General features: G+C 49.4%; 1 protein-coding gene across 1 annotated transcript in view; it reads left to right on the top strand.

The window, feature by feature from the left end:
• Positions 1–986: 986 nt before the first annotated feature.
• SNX27 (sorting nexin 27) overlaps positions 987–18,017 on the top strand; it is a 41,746-nt gene continuing 24,715 nt past the window's right edge. Inside the window, exon 1 of the mRNA XM_028709275.2 lies at positions 987–1,446. Coding sequence (XP_028565108.2) covers positions 1,025–1,446 — 422 coding nt within the window. The 5' untranslated portion in view covers positions 987–1,024. The remainder of the gene's footprint in view (positions 1,447–18,017) is intronic.

Below are 18,017 nucleotides of genomic sequence, written 5' to 3'. Positions count from 1 at the left end.
GAGTTTTCGGTACACATACTGCTTAAGCCTGCCTTGTAGAATTTTAAGCATAACCTTGCTAGCGTGTGAAATGAGTGCAATTGTGCGGTACTTGGAGCATTCTTTGGCACTGCCCTTCTTTGGGATTGGGATGTAGACTGATCTTCTCCAATCCTCTGGCCACTGCTGAGTTTTCCAAACTTGCTGGCATATTGAGTGTCGCACCTTAACAGCATCATCTTTAAAAATTTGAAATAGTTCAGCTGGAATGTCATCACCTCCACTGGCCTTGTTATTTGCAGTGCTTTCTAAGGCCCATTTGACTTAACTCTAACTAGACCAGAGTTTTCCCAAACTCGGGTCTCTAGCTGTTTTTTGGGACTACAACTCCCACGATCCTTTACTAGCGGGACCAGTGGTCGGGGATGATGGGAAAGAGTGAACACGTTTGTCGTTGAACCTTAGAGGTGAGCAGCTACATGGCTGCACAGCTTGTGTATAGTGGTACTTCGGGTTAAGTACTTAATTCGTTCCAGAGGTCCGTTCTTAACCTGAAACTGTTCTTAACCTGAAGCACCACTTTAGCTAATTCGGCTGGAGCACAATTTCTCTTCTCATCCTGAAGCAAAGTGCTTAACCTGAAGCACAATTAGCAGAGTTAACAGAGTCTGTAACCTGAAGCGTATGTAACCCGAGGTACCACTGTACTGTACACTAACTAGACCAGAGTTTCCCAAACTTGGGGCTCCAGCTGTTGTTGTTTTTTGGACTACAACTCCCATCATCCCTAGCTATCGGGACCAGTGGTCCGGGATGATGGGAACTGTAGTCCTAAAGCAGCTGGTAGCTTCGGTCTACTATGTGTGCGCGGAATCAGCTCGCCCGCTTGTGCGCATGCGTTATCGTGCGTGCCTACGGAAGCCGGCGAGCCGGAAAGGAGGCGGAGGGAGAAGGGGGCGTGGCCGGTCGCGTGACAGCGCTCGCGCTCTCCGAGGGGGGGGGGCGGGGGGCCCAGGAGCCGCGGCGGCGTCTTGCTCGCGCCAAGATGGCGGACGAGGGGAGCGAGGGGCTGCCGCGCTCCGTCCTGCCGGGCCCGCTGAGGGGCGGCAGCTCCGGGGGAGGCGGCGGCGGCGGCTCGGGCTCCTTGTCGTCGTCGTCGTCGTCTTCGGCAGCAGCAGCAGCGCCGGCTCCCTCCTCCTCCTCCTCCGTCGCCCCCGCCACCACCCCCCCGGCTCCCCCTCAGCCGCCGCCGCCGCCTCCCGCCCCCCCGGCGGGGCCCCGCGTGGTCCGCATCGTCAAGTCGGAATCCGGCTACGGGTTCAACGTGCGCGGGCAAGTGAGCGAGGGCGGGCAGCTGCGCAGCATCAACGGGGAGCTCTACGCGCCGCTGCAGCACGTCAGCGCCGTCCTGGGCGGGGGGGCGGCCGAGCGCGCCGGGGTGCGCAAAGGGGACCGCATCCTCGAGGTGTGAGTACGGGGGGGCGGGGCCGGGGACGGAGGGAGGGTCCCTCATCCACCCCCCCCAAAAAACACACGCACCTGCAGCTCCCCCCTTTCTCCACGCGCGTGTGCGTGTGTACACACCAACACGTGTGCAGCGTGAGGCTGTGCACCCCGGAGTTTTATTTGCGTGCATGCTTTTGTGTGTGTGTGTGTGTGTGTATAGATAGATAGATAGACAGTATGCATAGGTATATACACCCATGCATGCATATAATTCAGAGCATCCTCTCCCCCCTTTCTCCACACGTACACACCAACACGTGTGCAGCGTGAGGCTGTACACCCTGGAGTTTTATTTGCGTGCCTGTGTGGATATGCATATGTATATACACCCATGCAAAGGGGACAGCATCCTTGAGGTGTGAGTAGGGGGGGCGGGCCCCCCAAAACACACACCTGCAGCTTCCCCCTTTCTCCACACGCATGTGCATGTGTACACACCAACACGTGTGCAGCATGAGGCTGTGCACCCCAGAGTTTTATTTGTGTGTGTGTATATATATATATATAGATATATATATAGATAGATAGATATACAGTATACATATGTATATACACCCATGCATGCATATAATTCTGAGCATCCTCTCCCCCCTTTCTCCACACACGTGTGCATGTGTACACACTAACACGTGTGCAGCGTGAGGCTGTACACCCCAGAGTTTTATTTCCAGGCCTGTGTGTATATGCATATGTATATACACCCATGCATGCATATAATTCACTTCTGTTCTTCAGACTCATCAAATGCCATAGCTGATGCCTCCACTTAGGGGTCTCACCCCAGCTACCTGCAAATCCCAATTTTAGATCTCTTCCCTGGTTTTCCCCCTGTGGGTCTGTGGCTCCTGAGTTTATGCATAGGCTCAGTTGTGTTGCTAAGACTCTGCCTTAACACTAGCACTGTCCTTTCGCAGCTTCCACACTAGCATACATGTGTAGAGGGAGTATATGTTTATGCCTGAGTTTATGTCTATATATTCAGTTGTGTTTTGATGCTGAAGATGCTGCTTCTTAGTATCACAGCCCCATTCAAGATTTGCACCACAGGTGAGGGGATGCATTTAGTGTGCGTAACCTGCCACCATTATTTATTGTTTGTTGATTTCACCAAATTTATATACTGCTTGGTTGCCATGAAATCTCCAAGTGGCTTATAGTTATGTAGTCATGTTCTTCATATATCTATATATGTATCTGTGTGCATATACTCCCAGAGCACACACATATATATGTGTGTGTGTGTGTTAGGGGTGTGTGCAGTATGCCCCCCCACAGTTGCATTTTGCTAAGTTATATGCAGAGTAGGCCCATTGAAATCATATGGACTCAAATGAGCCAAGTGCATTGATGTCAGTAGGTTTGCACTGAGGGTGACTTAGCCAGATACAGCCCATATATAGACATGCAGAAAGAGTCTTGTGAAGCATTGAAGGCCAATAAATTTATTAAGTCTTAATAAGTCTTAATGGCCTTCATTAGGGGCATCTGATGAAGTGGACCGAAGCCTAACGAAGCTTATATGTCCCAATAAGCCAGCTTTCAAATTCTACAATACTTTTTTTTTTTTTTTTTTTAAAAAAAGCTTATTCTCTAGGTCGCCAGCACAGCTAACCCTCTGGGAAACATACCTAGTTTCAGAGTAAATAATAGATCATACTACATTTGTTTTTTCACTACAGCTGAGATTTGTTGGGCAAGCAGTGGATTGTTCCCACCACATCTTATGCATGCTATTTGTATAACCCATTCAAAATTATGTAATCATATCCTCTCTTTTTCTGTTTAAAAAAATTACATTCTTGCAGTACACCACATAGCTCACACTCCTTCTTTATATTCAAGATTTCCATTAAAGGTGAGGGGATATGTGGAGCTCCCCATCCTTTTGGGGGCAACCCATCTACAATTATATAGAAATGTTCCTCACATATTGGAGGATACCATATTGTGCTGCTACTTGCATCCTGGCCTAGTTGAGGGGGTACTTGGGGGGAAGGACACCCACTCAGAAGTTTTATTGCATTATTCCCTCTTTAGAAATGAAAAAAAAGTTTTGATACAGTATTCTCCGATTATATCAGGCTGAGCAAAGGAATGTTTAGTTTGTGGGAGAAGAGTTCTCTACTTAATGGTTTATGTAGCAATATTCTCCCTGTTAAAAGGCAATGTGTAAGGGTTTTTCAGGTTACATCATTGCTGCTTTAAACTTTCTTCTACAGGTGCATTTCACTTTGGCATAAACCACCCACAATTCATACAGCAAAATTCTAAAGTTGATTTATTACCTCCCCAGAGGACAGCATACAGCACTCTCCCTTGTATATCTAGGATTTCCCTATAACTGCAAGGAGAGATATGGGGAGCCTCCCTCCCCATTCCTCCATCAACAGTTAATATTGTGATATATTGCATCAGAGATAATGCTACTCTTTAGAATGGTTGGTTCAAGACTGGCTACAGCTGTAGGGGATGGATATTATTAAGATACAGTATTATTATTTTTCTTAATTGTTTTTCATGGCCTATTCAGGGCTTTGTTTTAGCTTCAGGCTTTTAGTCATTTCCAGATTCCTCTTTCCCTGTATGTTAATGAAAAAAAGTGAGTGTAATGTTATAAAATGTAGGGAGTTGGTTTTTTTAATCCCAGCTTTCTTCCATCATGGAACCCAAGGCAATGGGGTTCCCAGGGAGTCTTCTGTTAATACACTGCTCCAACCCAGGCCTGGTTAGTGGTAGCCCCCTGTGCCTTCAGACCATACCCTATGTGGGATCCTCCACTTGGAGACACCTTACTCACTCGCCTGTTCTCATAAGCGCCCCTCTTTTCTCTGTTAGACAGGTAAAAAGAAGATTTGAAAGTCAGCAGGCAGGGGTGGAATATATGCCTGTGTGTGGCCTTCCTTCCCCAAAGGGATGATTAAGGGGGTATTGAATACAGATGAAAACTGGGAGTCCCTTATTATTTCCCCCCAGTTATAAGTTGGAGAAGCTTGATTCTGATTTTTTTTTTAACCACCCTGTGTAACTGACTTTAGTTTCTGCTGAACGTAACATTTTTTGTTCTGCTGTGGCTGATTCCCCTCCTTCTCCCCTAGAAGATGGTTATGTTGCTACTGGGACTTTATGAAGTGTAAGCTGCTTTCAGAATTTCATGTTAATAAGATAAAAGTTGGGGGGGGCAAGATTATTGGGGGCCCTGTCTTCTCTTAGAGGCAATGCCCCCCTAAGTATCATGGGCAACCTCTACCTTCTTGAATATACTAGTATTGGTAGCTATTTTCATTAAGTAGGGTTGCTTTTAAAAAAATGAAAATAACCAATCTACTCTACCGACGTGGGCTGCCATACGTTTGGATTTTCCCGGACATTTCAGCGATTTCCGCCTGGACACTGCTTAAGGGGGCTGGATACCAGACATATGGCAACCCTCCATTAAGAAGCTCCTGGTTCAGTCTATTCCCTCCCAAGTTCTCCCCTCAAACATCACCTCCATGAAGATGGAATAGAGAGGAGGACTTGTGTCCAGGAAGTGTCTTTATCTCCTAGCAGGTTATCCATGAAACTGTTGCATTGGAATGGTCCTGCTTAATAAAGCCTGATATTCCCTGACAAAAGTAGCAGAAAATGTTTCTCAGTATTCTTTGGATTGGAGACAGTTCTCCCAACCTGGTGGTTTTTTTTGGGTTGCAGCCAACCAAGTTCTACTTAGAGAAGACGAGTTGAAATTAGTGGACTTGAGTTAGTTGTGTGGATTTCAATGAGAGTCTGTTCTTGAGTAGGAGTAGCACTGCTTGCAACACTTGGGAGCGGATTTATTGGGTGTGGGTGCAATAGTTAGAAACAAGACTGAAGCACTTCTTTTGCTCTCTGATCAATGTCTTGTTAGGCCTGGTGTACAAGTCAGCTGGTCTTTTTCTGTTTCTTCCCCTGTTCATTCTTCAGAGCAAACCAGTTCCTAAGAACGCCTGTTTCATTTAAACGTTTTTGTTGAACACCGACAAAGAGTGTCTATTTACTAGGAGAAAATGAAGAGTTTTGTAGCAGTTGGAAGGATGCGTTGGACGTGCTGAGTTTGGATTCCCTTACTGGCTCCGTGAATTAAAATGTCTTGGTCCATGGGATGGCTAAAAAAATTGCCTACAGGGCCAGCTTCTCTGCAGGACCAGTTACCCTCCCTACTAGTGGGTGCTTTGAGTTTTCAGTGCTGAGTGAGTTTGGGAGATGTCAGCAGAAGAGGAAAAAATGTGTCCTCATTTTAGTCTTGTTAGTTGGGCGATGTTCCCATGAGCTGGAGAAAAAGTCACTGGTTTTTCCATTGCATGAATTAAACCCAGCATGGACAACTTTCTTAGTCAACCCTGGGTGGGGATTTTCGTTTTGCATGCTGCTGGCTTGGCGGACGATTTGTTCCGGTGCTTGGCAGTGGCATAAGGTTGCAGTGCCTGCGTGGAATAGGGTCACTTCCATTTAAGAAGGAGAAGAGGTGGTTTGTGCTGAAAAATGAGGAATTAGGTCAGTGCGAGGTTGCCACTAACGTGGCCTAGAACAGCGATCTAGCAACTTCAGGGGTGGGGTTGTGGGGAAACGAAAGATGATATTGGATCCATCATATATTCCGGGATTCTGCTCCTGACCGAACACATTTGGCGTTTAAGCTTCTGTGGACGCACAAATTGGGTCTTATTAACTCACCATGGGGATCAAAACAGGACTCTTTCTCATGTGTTGGAAGTGTCGAATATACTCCCTATTTTGGTCATACTGGTGGTTTATAGACATTACTGAATATTTCCGGATAGAAAACTTTTAACTTGTCATCCTTCTCTGAGGAACACCTCAGAAGGATTTTGTTGCTGTCCGTCTGAATATTTGCACATGCAACCAAGCATGTATGGCTTTAAAACATTTTGCTTGTTCCGTGATTTATTCTGTGTAGCATCAATCCGTGTAGCATTAAAGATTGTGAGCCCCTTAGCACAATGAGAGGTTGGTCTTTTGCAGGACACCACCTGTTTGATACTCTTCAGGTTCTGGTGAATAAGCTCAGCAAGGTGTGTGACTTGGCTGGAGCTCCTCCTCCATTTTCTAGGCATGTGCCATCTCTTCCCATCCCCATGGAGAAATTCTGTGAGTCCTATTTCATGTTGCAAGTCAACCCTGCCCTTAATTTTGCCCAATCCCTCTCCTCGGTCTGTAATAGGAACATGCTACTGGTTCCCTACCTTAACAGTGTTGCTGGGTCAGGGCAGTGGCTCATCTAGTCTGACATTCTGTTCTCACAGTGGCCAACCAGATGCCTTTGGAAGGCCTGCAAGTAGGAGCTGAGCGCAACAGCACACTGCCCACCAGTGATTCCCAGCAAAGTGGTATTCAGAGTCTAAACCGAATCACGCCATATAAATGCTCTTACAATGATGATTTAAGCTAGCCCTGGGAAAGATAAGACTCCGTTTATCGGTACTGAAAGGTGAATATGAGCCTTTTTGTGTATTTTAAAGTTGTACTTAAAATATCTAAAGCCTTCCCAGGAAATGTAGCCCTGATTTCTTCTTATACAAGTGAAACAGCACAGAGTTGAAGCTGGCATACTTTTACACTGGATGTAATTTCCAGCATTCGAATCACTAAGGTAGTGGTGGTCAGAGGGAGAATGGCACCCTCTCTCACACCTTGCATGCCATGTTTAGAGGGCTGTGGGTAATGTGGCATGATCTTAACTTGACTTTGGAGGATGACACTTGTGAGCTGTACCCAATGGTAGTCCCACTGGTGGTAGACCCGATGAAAAGGATGGTCTTGAACCCATGAATTACAGTGGGTCTCCTCTAGAACTTAGTTGGAGACCAACCCTGTGGATTTCACCAAGGGCCTCCAGCCTTTCCTGCCCACCTCCCATCACTTTGAATACTATTTAGGTCCAAATCCTTCAACTATTATGGTCATGATCTGGCCCTATTCTTTAAGATTGGGTGTGGGAGCGAGTCAAGCCCTTATTGCATGAGAGGAAGTGATGTAGGGCTCTGTGTGCAGGGCCAACCCACCCATGAGGCAAGATGAGGTGACCGCCTCAGGCAGCAGGGTCCATCTGGCCTCCAAGGAACGCATCTCTTGCAGCTGTTGCAGCAGAGGTGGCTGGTGCACGCTCCTTAGAGGCTGGATCTGCCGCTTCCTCGGTAGCCCTCCCATGCCCCCACCACAGTGGCCGCTTGGCAAACAGGCACTGCTACTGGTCTCCTCCCACTCCTAGGGAGTAAATGGCAGGGGCTGCCCTCTGGAGTCTCTGGGGTTCTGCTCGGCGTGATTCAGAGCCCTCTCCTCCCTTGTTCTCGATGTAGATCTTGATTCCCTGCTTGTTCCCTATGTAGATCTTCACCGACCCCTTCTTCCTTGGAAGGGTGGGGGACAGGATGGGACGAGATGCCCTTTTGTGGTTTGCCTCAGGTGCCAAACTGTCTTGGACCAAATTATGCGTTGTATCCAGCTAGGCTATCTTCTACGGATATCAGGGGCCCCAAGTTAGCCATGTCCTTTAATCTCAGTGGGTCCACACTGTGCTTGACTAACCCTAGGAGTCAGAGTCCAGGAAACTTAAATAAACAGAAGAGTTCTAAAGATTGTTCCTGTCTCTGCCTCACAAGTTCCTACCCATTTGGGGAAGTCAGATGCTTGTGTGCTTGCTAAAGATGTCTGGCTGGCCACATCTGCAAGCAAGTAGGCAGGGCTAAGAGAGATCTTTGGCCTTGTCCACCAGTGCATTTCTTGATACACACATTTTTAAAAATCAAAGTTTTGAATTTCCTGGCCTGGGAAATTTGCAGCAACAAATGCCATCTAATCCAGTGGCTGTCAACAAACAGTTTAGAGAATGAGTTGTTCTTTTTAGTAGTGTCTGGTGGAAAGTACTGGATATTTAGGATGCGCTTGAGAACAAGATAGTTTTTGTTTAGCAGCTTGGGATATGTCAGGATTAGGCAACCGATGTACAGACCAACAGGTGTTTCTTGGAGGAAACAATAACAGACTTTCATGTTGACTAGTATTCATTGAAGAGGGACTGTTCAGTGATCAAGACCTATATATTTTAGATCAGAGGTGGAAAATCTTCGGCCCCCATTCCAAATGTGGCCCTCAATGCCTCTCTGTCTGGTCCTCTGGACTTCCTCCAGGTCATGAATCTCCCTGACTTAGCGCCTTCCTCAAATGATTTTGCCTAGCTGGAATGTGTCCTTCAAAAGCTTGCTTGGATGAAAGACAGAAGTGTGTGGGAACTTCTGCTTTTCCATGGCTGGAATGCACCTTGCCGCACAAAGGTTAGAGTCACCTTGATTCCCTGTCTGGGGGAAAAGGTGAGAAATGAATGAATGAATAATACAATAGGTTGCTTATGAGGTAATGCGACTCTCAGGCTGGAAAAAAGTTATTTGCTTTAGAGGAAAAACCCTGGAATCATGATTCTCAATCAATATCCGTAAGCATAGGAATGATTCCTTTTTTACAACAGGCGTTATAATTTCAGCACCACTGATGGCGTTTTGCCATGTCAACAGGTGTCATTGTGCTATTTATTTCTGAGTTGCAGAAGTTAACAAAAGTTCAGGCTACGTGACATAAAATCTACGGAGGGCACTTTTCTTGCTTTCCTTTGCCCCAGTTTCATTCTGGTTATTGTGACCGTTCTGCTAGGTTCTGTGCCTCGTTCCCAAGAGCCGTGTGCCCCACTTCTAAGAAACCAGACTGAGGAGTTTGCTTTCCCCGAAGTCTTGTTTCCAGCTGCTCTTCTGTGGCTTCTAAGCTGAAGGTGGGATGGTGTTTTGCAGCGGGCCAGGAGGAAACAAGTTGTTTCCCCAGGTAGGCTGGCGACACATAGGGATGCAGGTAGGCAAGGTAAAGGTAAAGGGACCCCTGACCATTAGGTCCAGTCGTGGCCGACTCTGGGGTTGTGGCACTCATCTCGCTTTACTGGCCAGGGGAGCCGGCATACAGCTTCTGGGCCATGTGGCCAGCATGACTAAGCCGCTTCTGGCCAACCAGAGCAGCGCACGGAAACGCCGTTTACCTTCCCGCCAGAGCGGTACCTATTTATCTACTTGCAGTTTGACGTGCTTTCAAACTGCTAGGTTGGCAGGAGCAGGGACTGAGCAACGGGAGCTCACCCCTTCGCGGGGATTCGAACCGCCGACCTTCTGATCAGCAAGTCCTAGGCTCTGTGGTTTAACCCACAGCGCCACCCGCGTCCCTACAGTTAGGCAAAGTGGGGAACAATCGTTAGCAGGCGTCGTAATCCTCATCCCCAAAATTCATAACTTGCAAAAGTGCCTAAAGCATTCTGGGCACTGGACAGGAAGAAGGCATACTGGCCCCTTCATACAGCAGAGAGAAAGTGTTGACTTAACCCAAGCCAGGCCCTTGATCCATCTAGCTTAGTTTTGTCTACACTGACTGGCAGCAGCTCTCTAGAGTTTCAGAGAGATCCCGCCTCCACCATACACGGAGATGCCGGGGTCAAACCTTGGTGCCACCTCTTTGCCCATTTGCAGTCTAAAAAATAAAATTTAGAGAGAAGAGGGGATTTGGAGGGGGGACCTTTTCACTGGAGGGGTCAGAGTGTTTCTTTTAAAGTAGAACCTTTGCAATAATTAGCCCATGGGAAGGAAAAGGAATTGCCTCAGAACACCAAGAAGGAAAAACAGAAGTTTTGAGTCACTATGTAAAGCGGAGCAAAGGAGACGAAGAGAGGGAAGGAGGCCAGGACAGGTGTGGGAGGAGTCTTGGCCCTCCAGATGTTGCTGAACTACAACTCCCATCATCCCTGCTTGGTAGGGCCAATGGATGTTGTGGTCCAGCAACACTGGGGCGGAGACAAAGGCAGAGCAAAGTCACCAGAGTTCACATTCTGCATGCAAGAAGTCCCCTGGCATCTCCAGGTTGGGTTGGTGAAAGCCTTTGCCCTTGGGCATTGGAGTAGATTGCACATGCCAGGCCAGCCTTCCCCAGTAGCTGACTGGGGGCTGTTGGGAGTCCTAGCCCAAAACATCTGGAGGGCACCAGGTTGGGGAACACAGGGCTAGGGGACCAGTGGCCTGCCTGATAAGACAGCTTCCCACATCCATAAGCTTCCAGACAAGGAGCCTTCCTGGCCCTCCCTCCAGAGATGATTGAACTGCCCTGGCAGCCAGAATATTGAACCCTGCTGCTTGAAAGCTCCTTTGCTTCCCATCCTGTCCTTGTTGCACACAGCGAATCATGAGGTCACCCGCTTGCCTGTGCAACAGAACAAAAGCTAAACTCTTTATCATGCAGTACAAAGATACCAGTCCTTTAAAGGCTGGTTTTTAATTTTGCCGGAGCTGCTGCCGGGAGCATACAAAGTGGAGGGTCTCTGTTCTTTCCGAGTTGCTTCTGATAACAGAACTGCCCTTCTGTGCACTGTGGGGGGATCTAGTAAGGTCCCCCACCAGATAGAATGACGATATTCCCTTGCAGTCTTGCTCGGTGGCTCTGGAGTGGCATTGGCAGCAACGGTCCCCCAGCTCCCACACCCGTGCCAGTAAATGTGACTTGGCTCATAAATCCTGGCCGCTCTCCTTCTTCCCCTTCTTGGTTTCTCTTTCTTTTTTTACTGTTCCGCTATCAGCTGAAAGCCCTTGAGGGAGGATCGTAAACCATTCCTGCGTTCTGGGCATCACCTCCTTGTAGAGTGGATAGGTTTCTTAATAGGAGGGTGTCAGGCACCTTGAAAAAGTTATTGTGTGGGCAAAGCTACCTGAGGCAAGATGACGCCTTCCTTTTCCTCCACCACCAGTGCCCAAGATCTGGGAAACTTTGATCCCTGCCCTGCCCCAGCAGAGGTCCCTTACTGTCCCTTGTAGGATTTGTGACAGTGATTGCATCTTTAAGGCCACACCACCCTGGTGGTTTTAGGGTTAGGCAGAGAGGATTGGACAAAGTCACAAGGGATAAGGCTTTCTAGGCTCTGCGTCCACGGTCAGAGGCAGCGACGCTCCTGGACATCTGAACGCTTTGCAACATCTGCCTGATGCATTCAGCCGGACAGGAAGGGAGCGTTAAAGGTAAAGGTAAAGGTACCCCTGCCCGTACGGGCCAGTCTTGCCAGACTCTAGGGTTGTGCGCCCATCTCACTTAAGAGGCCGGGGGCCAGCGCTGTCCGCAGACACTTCCGGGTCACGTGGCCAGCGTGACATCGCTGCTCTGGCAAGCCAGAGCCGCACACGGAAACGCCGTTTACCTTCCCGCCAGTAAGCGGTCCCTATTTATCTACTTGCACCCGGAGGTGCTTTCGAACTGCTAGGTTGGAAGGCGCTGGGAACGAACAACGGGAGCGCACCCCGCCACGGGGATTCGAACCGCCGACCTGATGATCGGCAAGTCCTAGGCGCTGAGGCTTTTACCCACAGCGCCACCCGCGCCCCTTAAGGGAGCGTTACTTAAAGCCAGCTGAGGATGGCAGCCGTTAGTTACCTGCTTTCTCCACGGTATCAATGAGCCGAGGGGAAGGCAAAGCTTGGCGAAGGCATAGAATTGGTCTCTGAAAGCAAGGCGGTGCCCTGTCTACATTGGGATATTTTCACAGTGCTTGAGCTTGGGAGAGGGTACCAGAAAATGGCTCAGTGAAGGGATCGGCAGAGTGAGCAAGGCCAAAATATTTCTGTCTTGTGGGCTGTCTTAGCACTTAAAAAAAAATAGCTGCATTAGGACGCGGCATTTTGTGGGTGCTTCTGTACTTGCTCAGGAAGTGGAGTGTTGGATTCCCTCCCCCCGCCCCCGCCCTGCCCGAGAAGCTCACAAATAGTGTATGAAGGGTGGTAAAAAGTAAAGGACCCCTGACGGTTAAGTCCAGTTGTGAACGACTCTGGGGTTGCGGCGCTCATCTCGCTTTACAGGCTGAGGGAGCCGGCATTTGTCCGCAGACAGTTTTTCCGGGTCATGTGGCCAGCATGACTAAGCCGCTTCTGGCCCTTCCCGCCAGAGCGGTACCTATTTATCTACCTGCACTGGTGTGCTTTCGAACTGCTAGGTTGGCAGGAGCTGGGACCAAACAACGGGAGCTCACCCCGTTGCAGGGATTCGAACCGCCAACCTTCTGATCGGCAAGCCCAAGAGGCTCAGTGGCATCCGTGTCCTTATGAAGGATGGTAGCCCTCCCTTATTGTCAATCCCCTGCAGCTGGTAGTCAGAGATAGACTGTCCCTAAACCCAGAGGCTCTATAAAGTCATCATGGCCAATGACCTTTTTATCTCTGCTGTCCAAATCTGTGGCCTTAGGTAAATTTTGCAGCTTAATTAACAGGTTTTAAGAAGTACCTTTCCCTTTGTGGACTTACTGTCATTCAGCTTCTTTGGGTGATTCAGAACTCTGGCATTCAGTGGGGGAAAGACTGCTTCCTTATACCGTTTAATAATGATACTAAACTCTGTCTTACCTATCTGCCCTTTAGACGCTTTTATAAGAAAAAGAAAGAAAAGGCCCCCAATGTTAGCCTTTCCCCAGTGGAGAAACGGCTCTGTCCTTTGATAATTTTTGTTACCCTTTTCTGCACCTCTTCTACCTCTACTGTATCCTCCCTGGGATGAGGGGGGCGGTATCCTGAGTTCTGGCCAATCACGAAATGCCTTGGGTAAGGTTAGTTTTCTCCTGGCCTCCTGTACCCCATCTGTGAAATGGGCATAATAAAGTCTGCCCTAAACGATTTGGGCCACAAGTATACGAAAGAGTGCCTCCTTCCGTACAGACTAGCCTGGGGGTTATGATCGGTGAAAAAAGACCCTCCTGGTGGTTCTGTTGCCCTCAGACATTTGAGGGGTGGGAGTGGCTCTTGAGAGGGCCTCCTCAGTGGTGGCCCCAAGAATGTAGAACTCACCGCCCATAAAGATGTACCTGGCAGCATCTCTCTATAGTTTCTGGTGTTGATATTTTCAAGTGCTTCAAAGCACGGGTTGTTTAAAATTAATATTATTTCAATACAAACCATCATATTAATGTTTTTAACCCTCTTAAAACAGTTTCACAACCATGTTCTTTTGTTCTCATTTAATTTCCGAAACCACCTTCAGCATGACCCCATAACGTTTGCAGTGTGGTTTAGTGGCTGAAGCTCTTCCCAAAAGAGCAAAGACTGTGTTCCTTTGTTGCAGACTTCCTAATTGAAACAAAACAAATTACGCGAAAGCATGCGAGAGGAAAGCGGTGCGGGCAAATCCCTCGCGGGGCTCTTGCTCCATTACTTGGACTGCTTCCAGGCTGTTTCCCCAAAGGAAATAGCTGGCAGGGCTTGGCCTGCGCTGGAAGGTGCCTCGCCAGCACCAGACGTCTTTAGGAGGCTTGTTAAATTGAAATTCCCCCGTGCTGAGAATTCTGGATCTGCCGGAGCCGAAGCAAATGTGCTTGTGCGAGATCCGGCTGGCGTGCAGTTTCTTTGGGAGCGCATTTTTGCTGTGCCTCAGTTTCCCCAGGCAAGGCGCTGCGTTGGGCGGCTAGACAGGCCGGTGGGCTTGGAGGAGGCTGGTGTGGCAGTGCCCCATTGGTGTCATAGACCAGCCTCCCCTGACTCCCACAACCTTGAGAAGTATACCAGTGCACTTGAAAGAATTTATACCAGTGACAAAAGATCTGTGCTGGCTGCCTATTAGTTACTGAACTAAGTGCTTTGCTGCTGCCGTTCCTCCTCCTCCTCCTTTTATTTATTTATTTTTATACATCCCACCTTCCCCCCCAAGAACCAGGAGTCATGACTGCTCACAGAAATGAAAACTGATAAAACACACTTTCTGCCTAAAATGCAGATTGGGGGGGGGGGAGAAGGTACCGCCTGCACAACTTGGCAGTGATGAAAGCACATTATGCCCAGTGAAGGGGGCTTTTTTGTACATCGTGGCAGAGCCCGCCCGCTGTTTCCGTTCCTCAGCTCATTCTCAGGGTGGGTCATAAACCAGTGACCTGAAGGATGTTCGGCTGCCCAAAGGCCAGCCACCTTTCACCAAGGCGTGGGGAAATTTGCAGAGAGAAAAGAGAAGTGAGGGGCCCTTGGCTCCATAAGGTAAAGATAAAGGTACCCCTGCCCGTACGGGCCAGTCTTGCCAGACTCTAGGGTTGTGCGCTCATCTCACTCTAGAGGCCGGGAGCCAGTGCTGTCTGCAGACACTTCCGGGTCACGTGGCCAGCGTGACAAAGCTGCATTTGGCGAGCCAGCGCAGCACACGAAATGCCGTTTACCTTCCCGCTGGCAAGCGGTCCCTATTTATCTACTTGCACCCGGGGGTGCTTTTGAACTGCTAGGTTGGCAGGCGCTGGGACCGAACGACGGGAGCGCACCCCGCCGCGGGGATTTGAACCGTACGATCGGCAAGTCCTAGGCGCTGAGGTTTAACCCACAGCGCCACCCGCGTCCTATCCTTGGCTCCATAGGCCAAAGCAAATCGAGCGGCAGCCCCCAGTCCGGCACTGGGCCTTCCTGATAGCCAGTGTCTTGGCGGTCGGTCGGTGGCTAATGCTTTGAACAGGAGAGCAAGCAGGCAGGATGTTCTGCTGTGCTGAAACCGGGCAAGGGCGGGCGGGAAGAGAGAGGCTGCCAAATTCTCATTATTTATACCAGGCCTGTCCAGTCCACTCGCCTTACCCTCCTCGCTGATTGCAAGAGTTGATCTTGTACAGTTGTGCCTGGGGAGGGATAGATAGAGCCCCCCCCCCGACAGCATGCATGTTTTAAACAGATTTCATATATTTAGATAGTTTTAGTTCTTTCAGTGTTTAATTGTCTTTTAATGATTGAAATTTTCTGTGTTTTTAGCAGTTCTTGTTTTTATCCGTAAGCTGCCTAGAGTCCCGTTAGGGAAAAGGGCGGGTTATAAATAAATATAATAACGATGATGTCCAAGCTCCCGCACTGCCGTAGATAAAAAAAAAAAGAAAGAAATCCACAGATCTGCTTGGCCTGGCCTCAGTTTGGAATCGCTCTCCTTCTCCAAACAATCCTCCCTGGGGACAGGGCAGGTCTGCTGCAACAACAAGAGGTTCCTTGTGGGAAGGGACAGATTTCAGGTCCCAGGGGCCAGAACCAGGAAACGTCCCCGAGATTCAGAGCGTGGCAACTCCCTGGTGCTTGTTTTCCCTTTCTTCCATAAGAAGGAAGAGAATTGAAGCACAACAAACCCGAACAATTAATTCATTCACTTAAAAAAGAGGCAGCGGTAGCACCAGCGGCCGCTGGCGATCTCTTCCCTCTGTGCTTCTCCCTTTCGCAGATCTGCAGCTCTTGGCTTTCGCTGCTGGTTGTTCCCAGCTGGGTTGCCATGGAGACCTGACTGCAAAAGGTCCTAGCCTTTCGGTCCCCTCCGATGTGGCATGTGGAGATGCCATGGGAGGGTCGGGAGCCAGATCGGGGCCAGGGACCAGCAGCTTCATCCCCAGGGTCGAAGGGGCAGTTGCGCCGTGTTCTTAATTAGCCATGCACGCACCCAGTGACTCTTTCATTCTGGCAAGGTGAGCTCCAGGGAACTGGTTCTGTGTCGATCTCTCCCCGCCTGGCCCAAGTGCTGTCCTGTGATGGGGGGGGGGGTGTGTCTTCCCTGCCCCTGGGTCTGACCCTCGGGGTGGCTGCAGCTGACGTAGCAAAGGCGCTCTTGTGTAGTTAGTTCCTTCACTCTACAAAGTGTGACTTTGGTTGTTGCTCCCAGCTGACTGCTGCAGAGATTGGCTTTGCTCATGTCCGCCTCCACGTTTTAGCTGTGCGTGTCAACGCAGGAACAAGGAGTTTAGCTGCAAAAGGGGAGAGAAAGGAGGGCACAGGTTGCATCTCGGGAACATCAGAAGCTGTCTGACACCAAGCCGACTTCCAGCTCAGTATTGTCTTCGCTTCCTAGCAGAGGCACCCGGGAGTTTTCAGACGGGCCGCATTCCCAGCAGTGCCCCATTGACGACCCTGGTACACCCATTGGCTCCACCTAGGCCTGGAACAGCTTTGCTTCAGTCGGGTTGCAAAAGCCCCATGTACCTTCAGACTGTAGCATAAAGGTTAAACTGTCTTCTTAGATAAATGGCAGCAAAACAAGGCAGAGCAATTTTTTAAAAACCTGACTGCAGGTGGGAGTTGGAATCCTGCAACATCGGAAGGGCCACGGCGTCCTGAGTCCAGGCTCCCCACTGCTGGCTAGTCCAGCCTCCCTTAGAAGGGAATTGCGTCATCCTGGTGCTGCCACTGAGAGAGACCCGTCTCCCACACAGCCAGCCCTGTCTCACCTGGAGCATGGTCTCCAGTCATGTGCTGAACTCACATTCTGCAATGGTTTTAGCTTTCCAATGATCTGGGGGATGAGTGACAGCGGACAGATGAAGTCATTTCAGTGGCAATTTTTCAGATTGTAAGCTATTTTACTCTTTTGAAATGAACTTGCGCTGGCACGGCCCTTAAAGTAAAACACAAATTTGGATCTCTAGTTCACGGGCAGGCAGTTTCCTTGTGGATGAAGCCTAGGATTGGCTCACACCTTGATTTTTATTTATTTATTTCAGCAGCAGATAATGTCCATTTAGCCGGGATGTTGCTGGCGTGAGAGCCAGGACACCCACCACTCTTTAAACTGTTGAATAAACTGTTTTAGATGCTTTTAGCCAACCATCTTGCCAACCGATTAAACACAGCTAAATTTAGTTCTGTAGCGGGAAAAGAAAGCCAGTGCTCCTCCTTGGAGGTCTGTGAGGGAACTGTGGTCAGGGTGTGCACCCAATGTGCTGGCAGACGTGAGCCTTTTGAAAACAGACTCGCTTGTTGTGGTCAGTTTTCTCGGGCCTGTGTGGTCAAGACCAGATTTGACAGCCTCCTCCCCACTGCATCCTGCAGCTGTGACTTTAAAGGTGAAGATTCCTGCATTAATCCTCCTCCTCCTACTACTACTGTACTAAGGGATGCAGGTGGCGCTGTGGGTTAAACCACAGAGCCTAGGGCTTGCCGATCAGGAGGTCGGCGGTTCGAATCCCCGCGACGGGGTGAGCTCCCGTCGTTCAGTCCCTGCTCCTGCCAACCTAGTAGTTCGAAAGTGCAATTAGATAAATAGGTACCGCTCCGGCGGGAAGGTAAACGGCGTTTCCGTGCGCTGCTCTGGTTCGCCAGAAGCGGCTCAGTCCTGCTGGCCACATGACCCGGAAGCTGTACGCCGGCTCACTTGGCCAGTAAAGCGAGATGAGTGCCGCAACCCCAGTCAGCCAGCGACTGGACCTAACGGTCAGGGGTCCCTTTACCTTACTACTGTACTACATTTATTACATATACCCTGCCCATCTGACTGGGTTGCCCCAGTCACTCTTGGCCAATGGGGGTTGGACTAGATGACCCTTGTGATCCCTTCCAACTCTAAAGTGCTATGATTTTATGATTCACAGGTGGGACGCTGCCTTGTGCAAGATTTGGCGTGGATATTTTGTGCCTGTATGTATTAAATGAAGCTGGAGGCTCTGCCAGGGCGTAGGCCTTGTAACAATCCTCCCCTTGCCTGCTGGCCCTGCTTTGCACCCTCCTTGA

The sequence above is a fragment of the Podarcis muralis genome, chromosome 16 (assembly GCF_964188315.1).
Source record: "Podarcis muralis chromosome 16, rPodMur119.hap1.1, whole genome shotgun sequence".
Taxonomy (NCBI): domain Eukaryota; kingdom Metazoa; phylum Chordata; class Lepidosauria; order Squamata; family Lacertidae; genus Podarcis; species Podarcis muralis.
The sequence above is the reverse complement of the archived record's forward strand: the minus strand, read 5'-3'. Positions and strand labels throughout refer to the sequence as shown.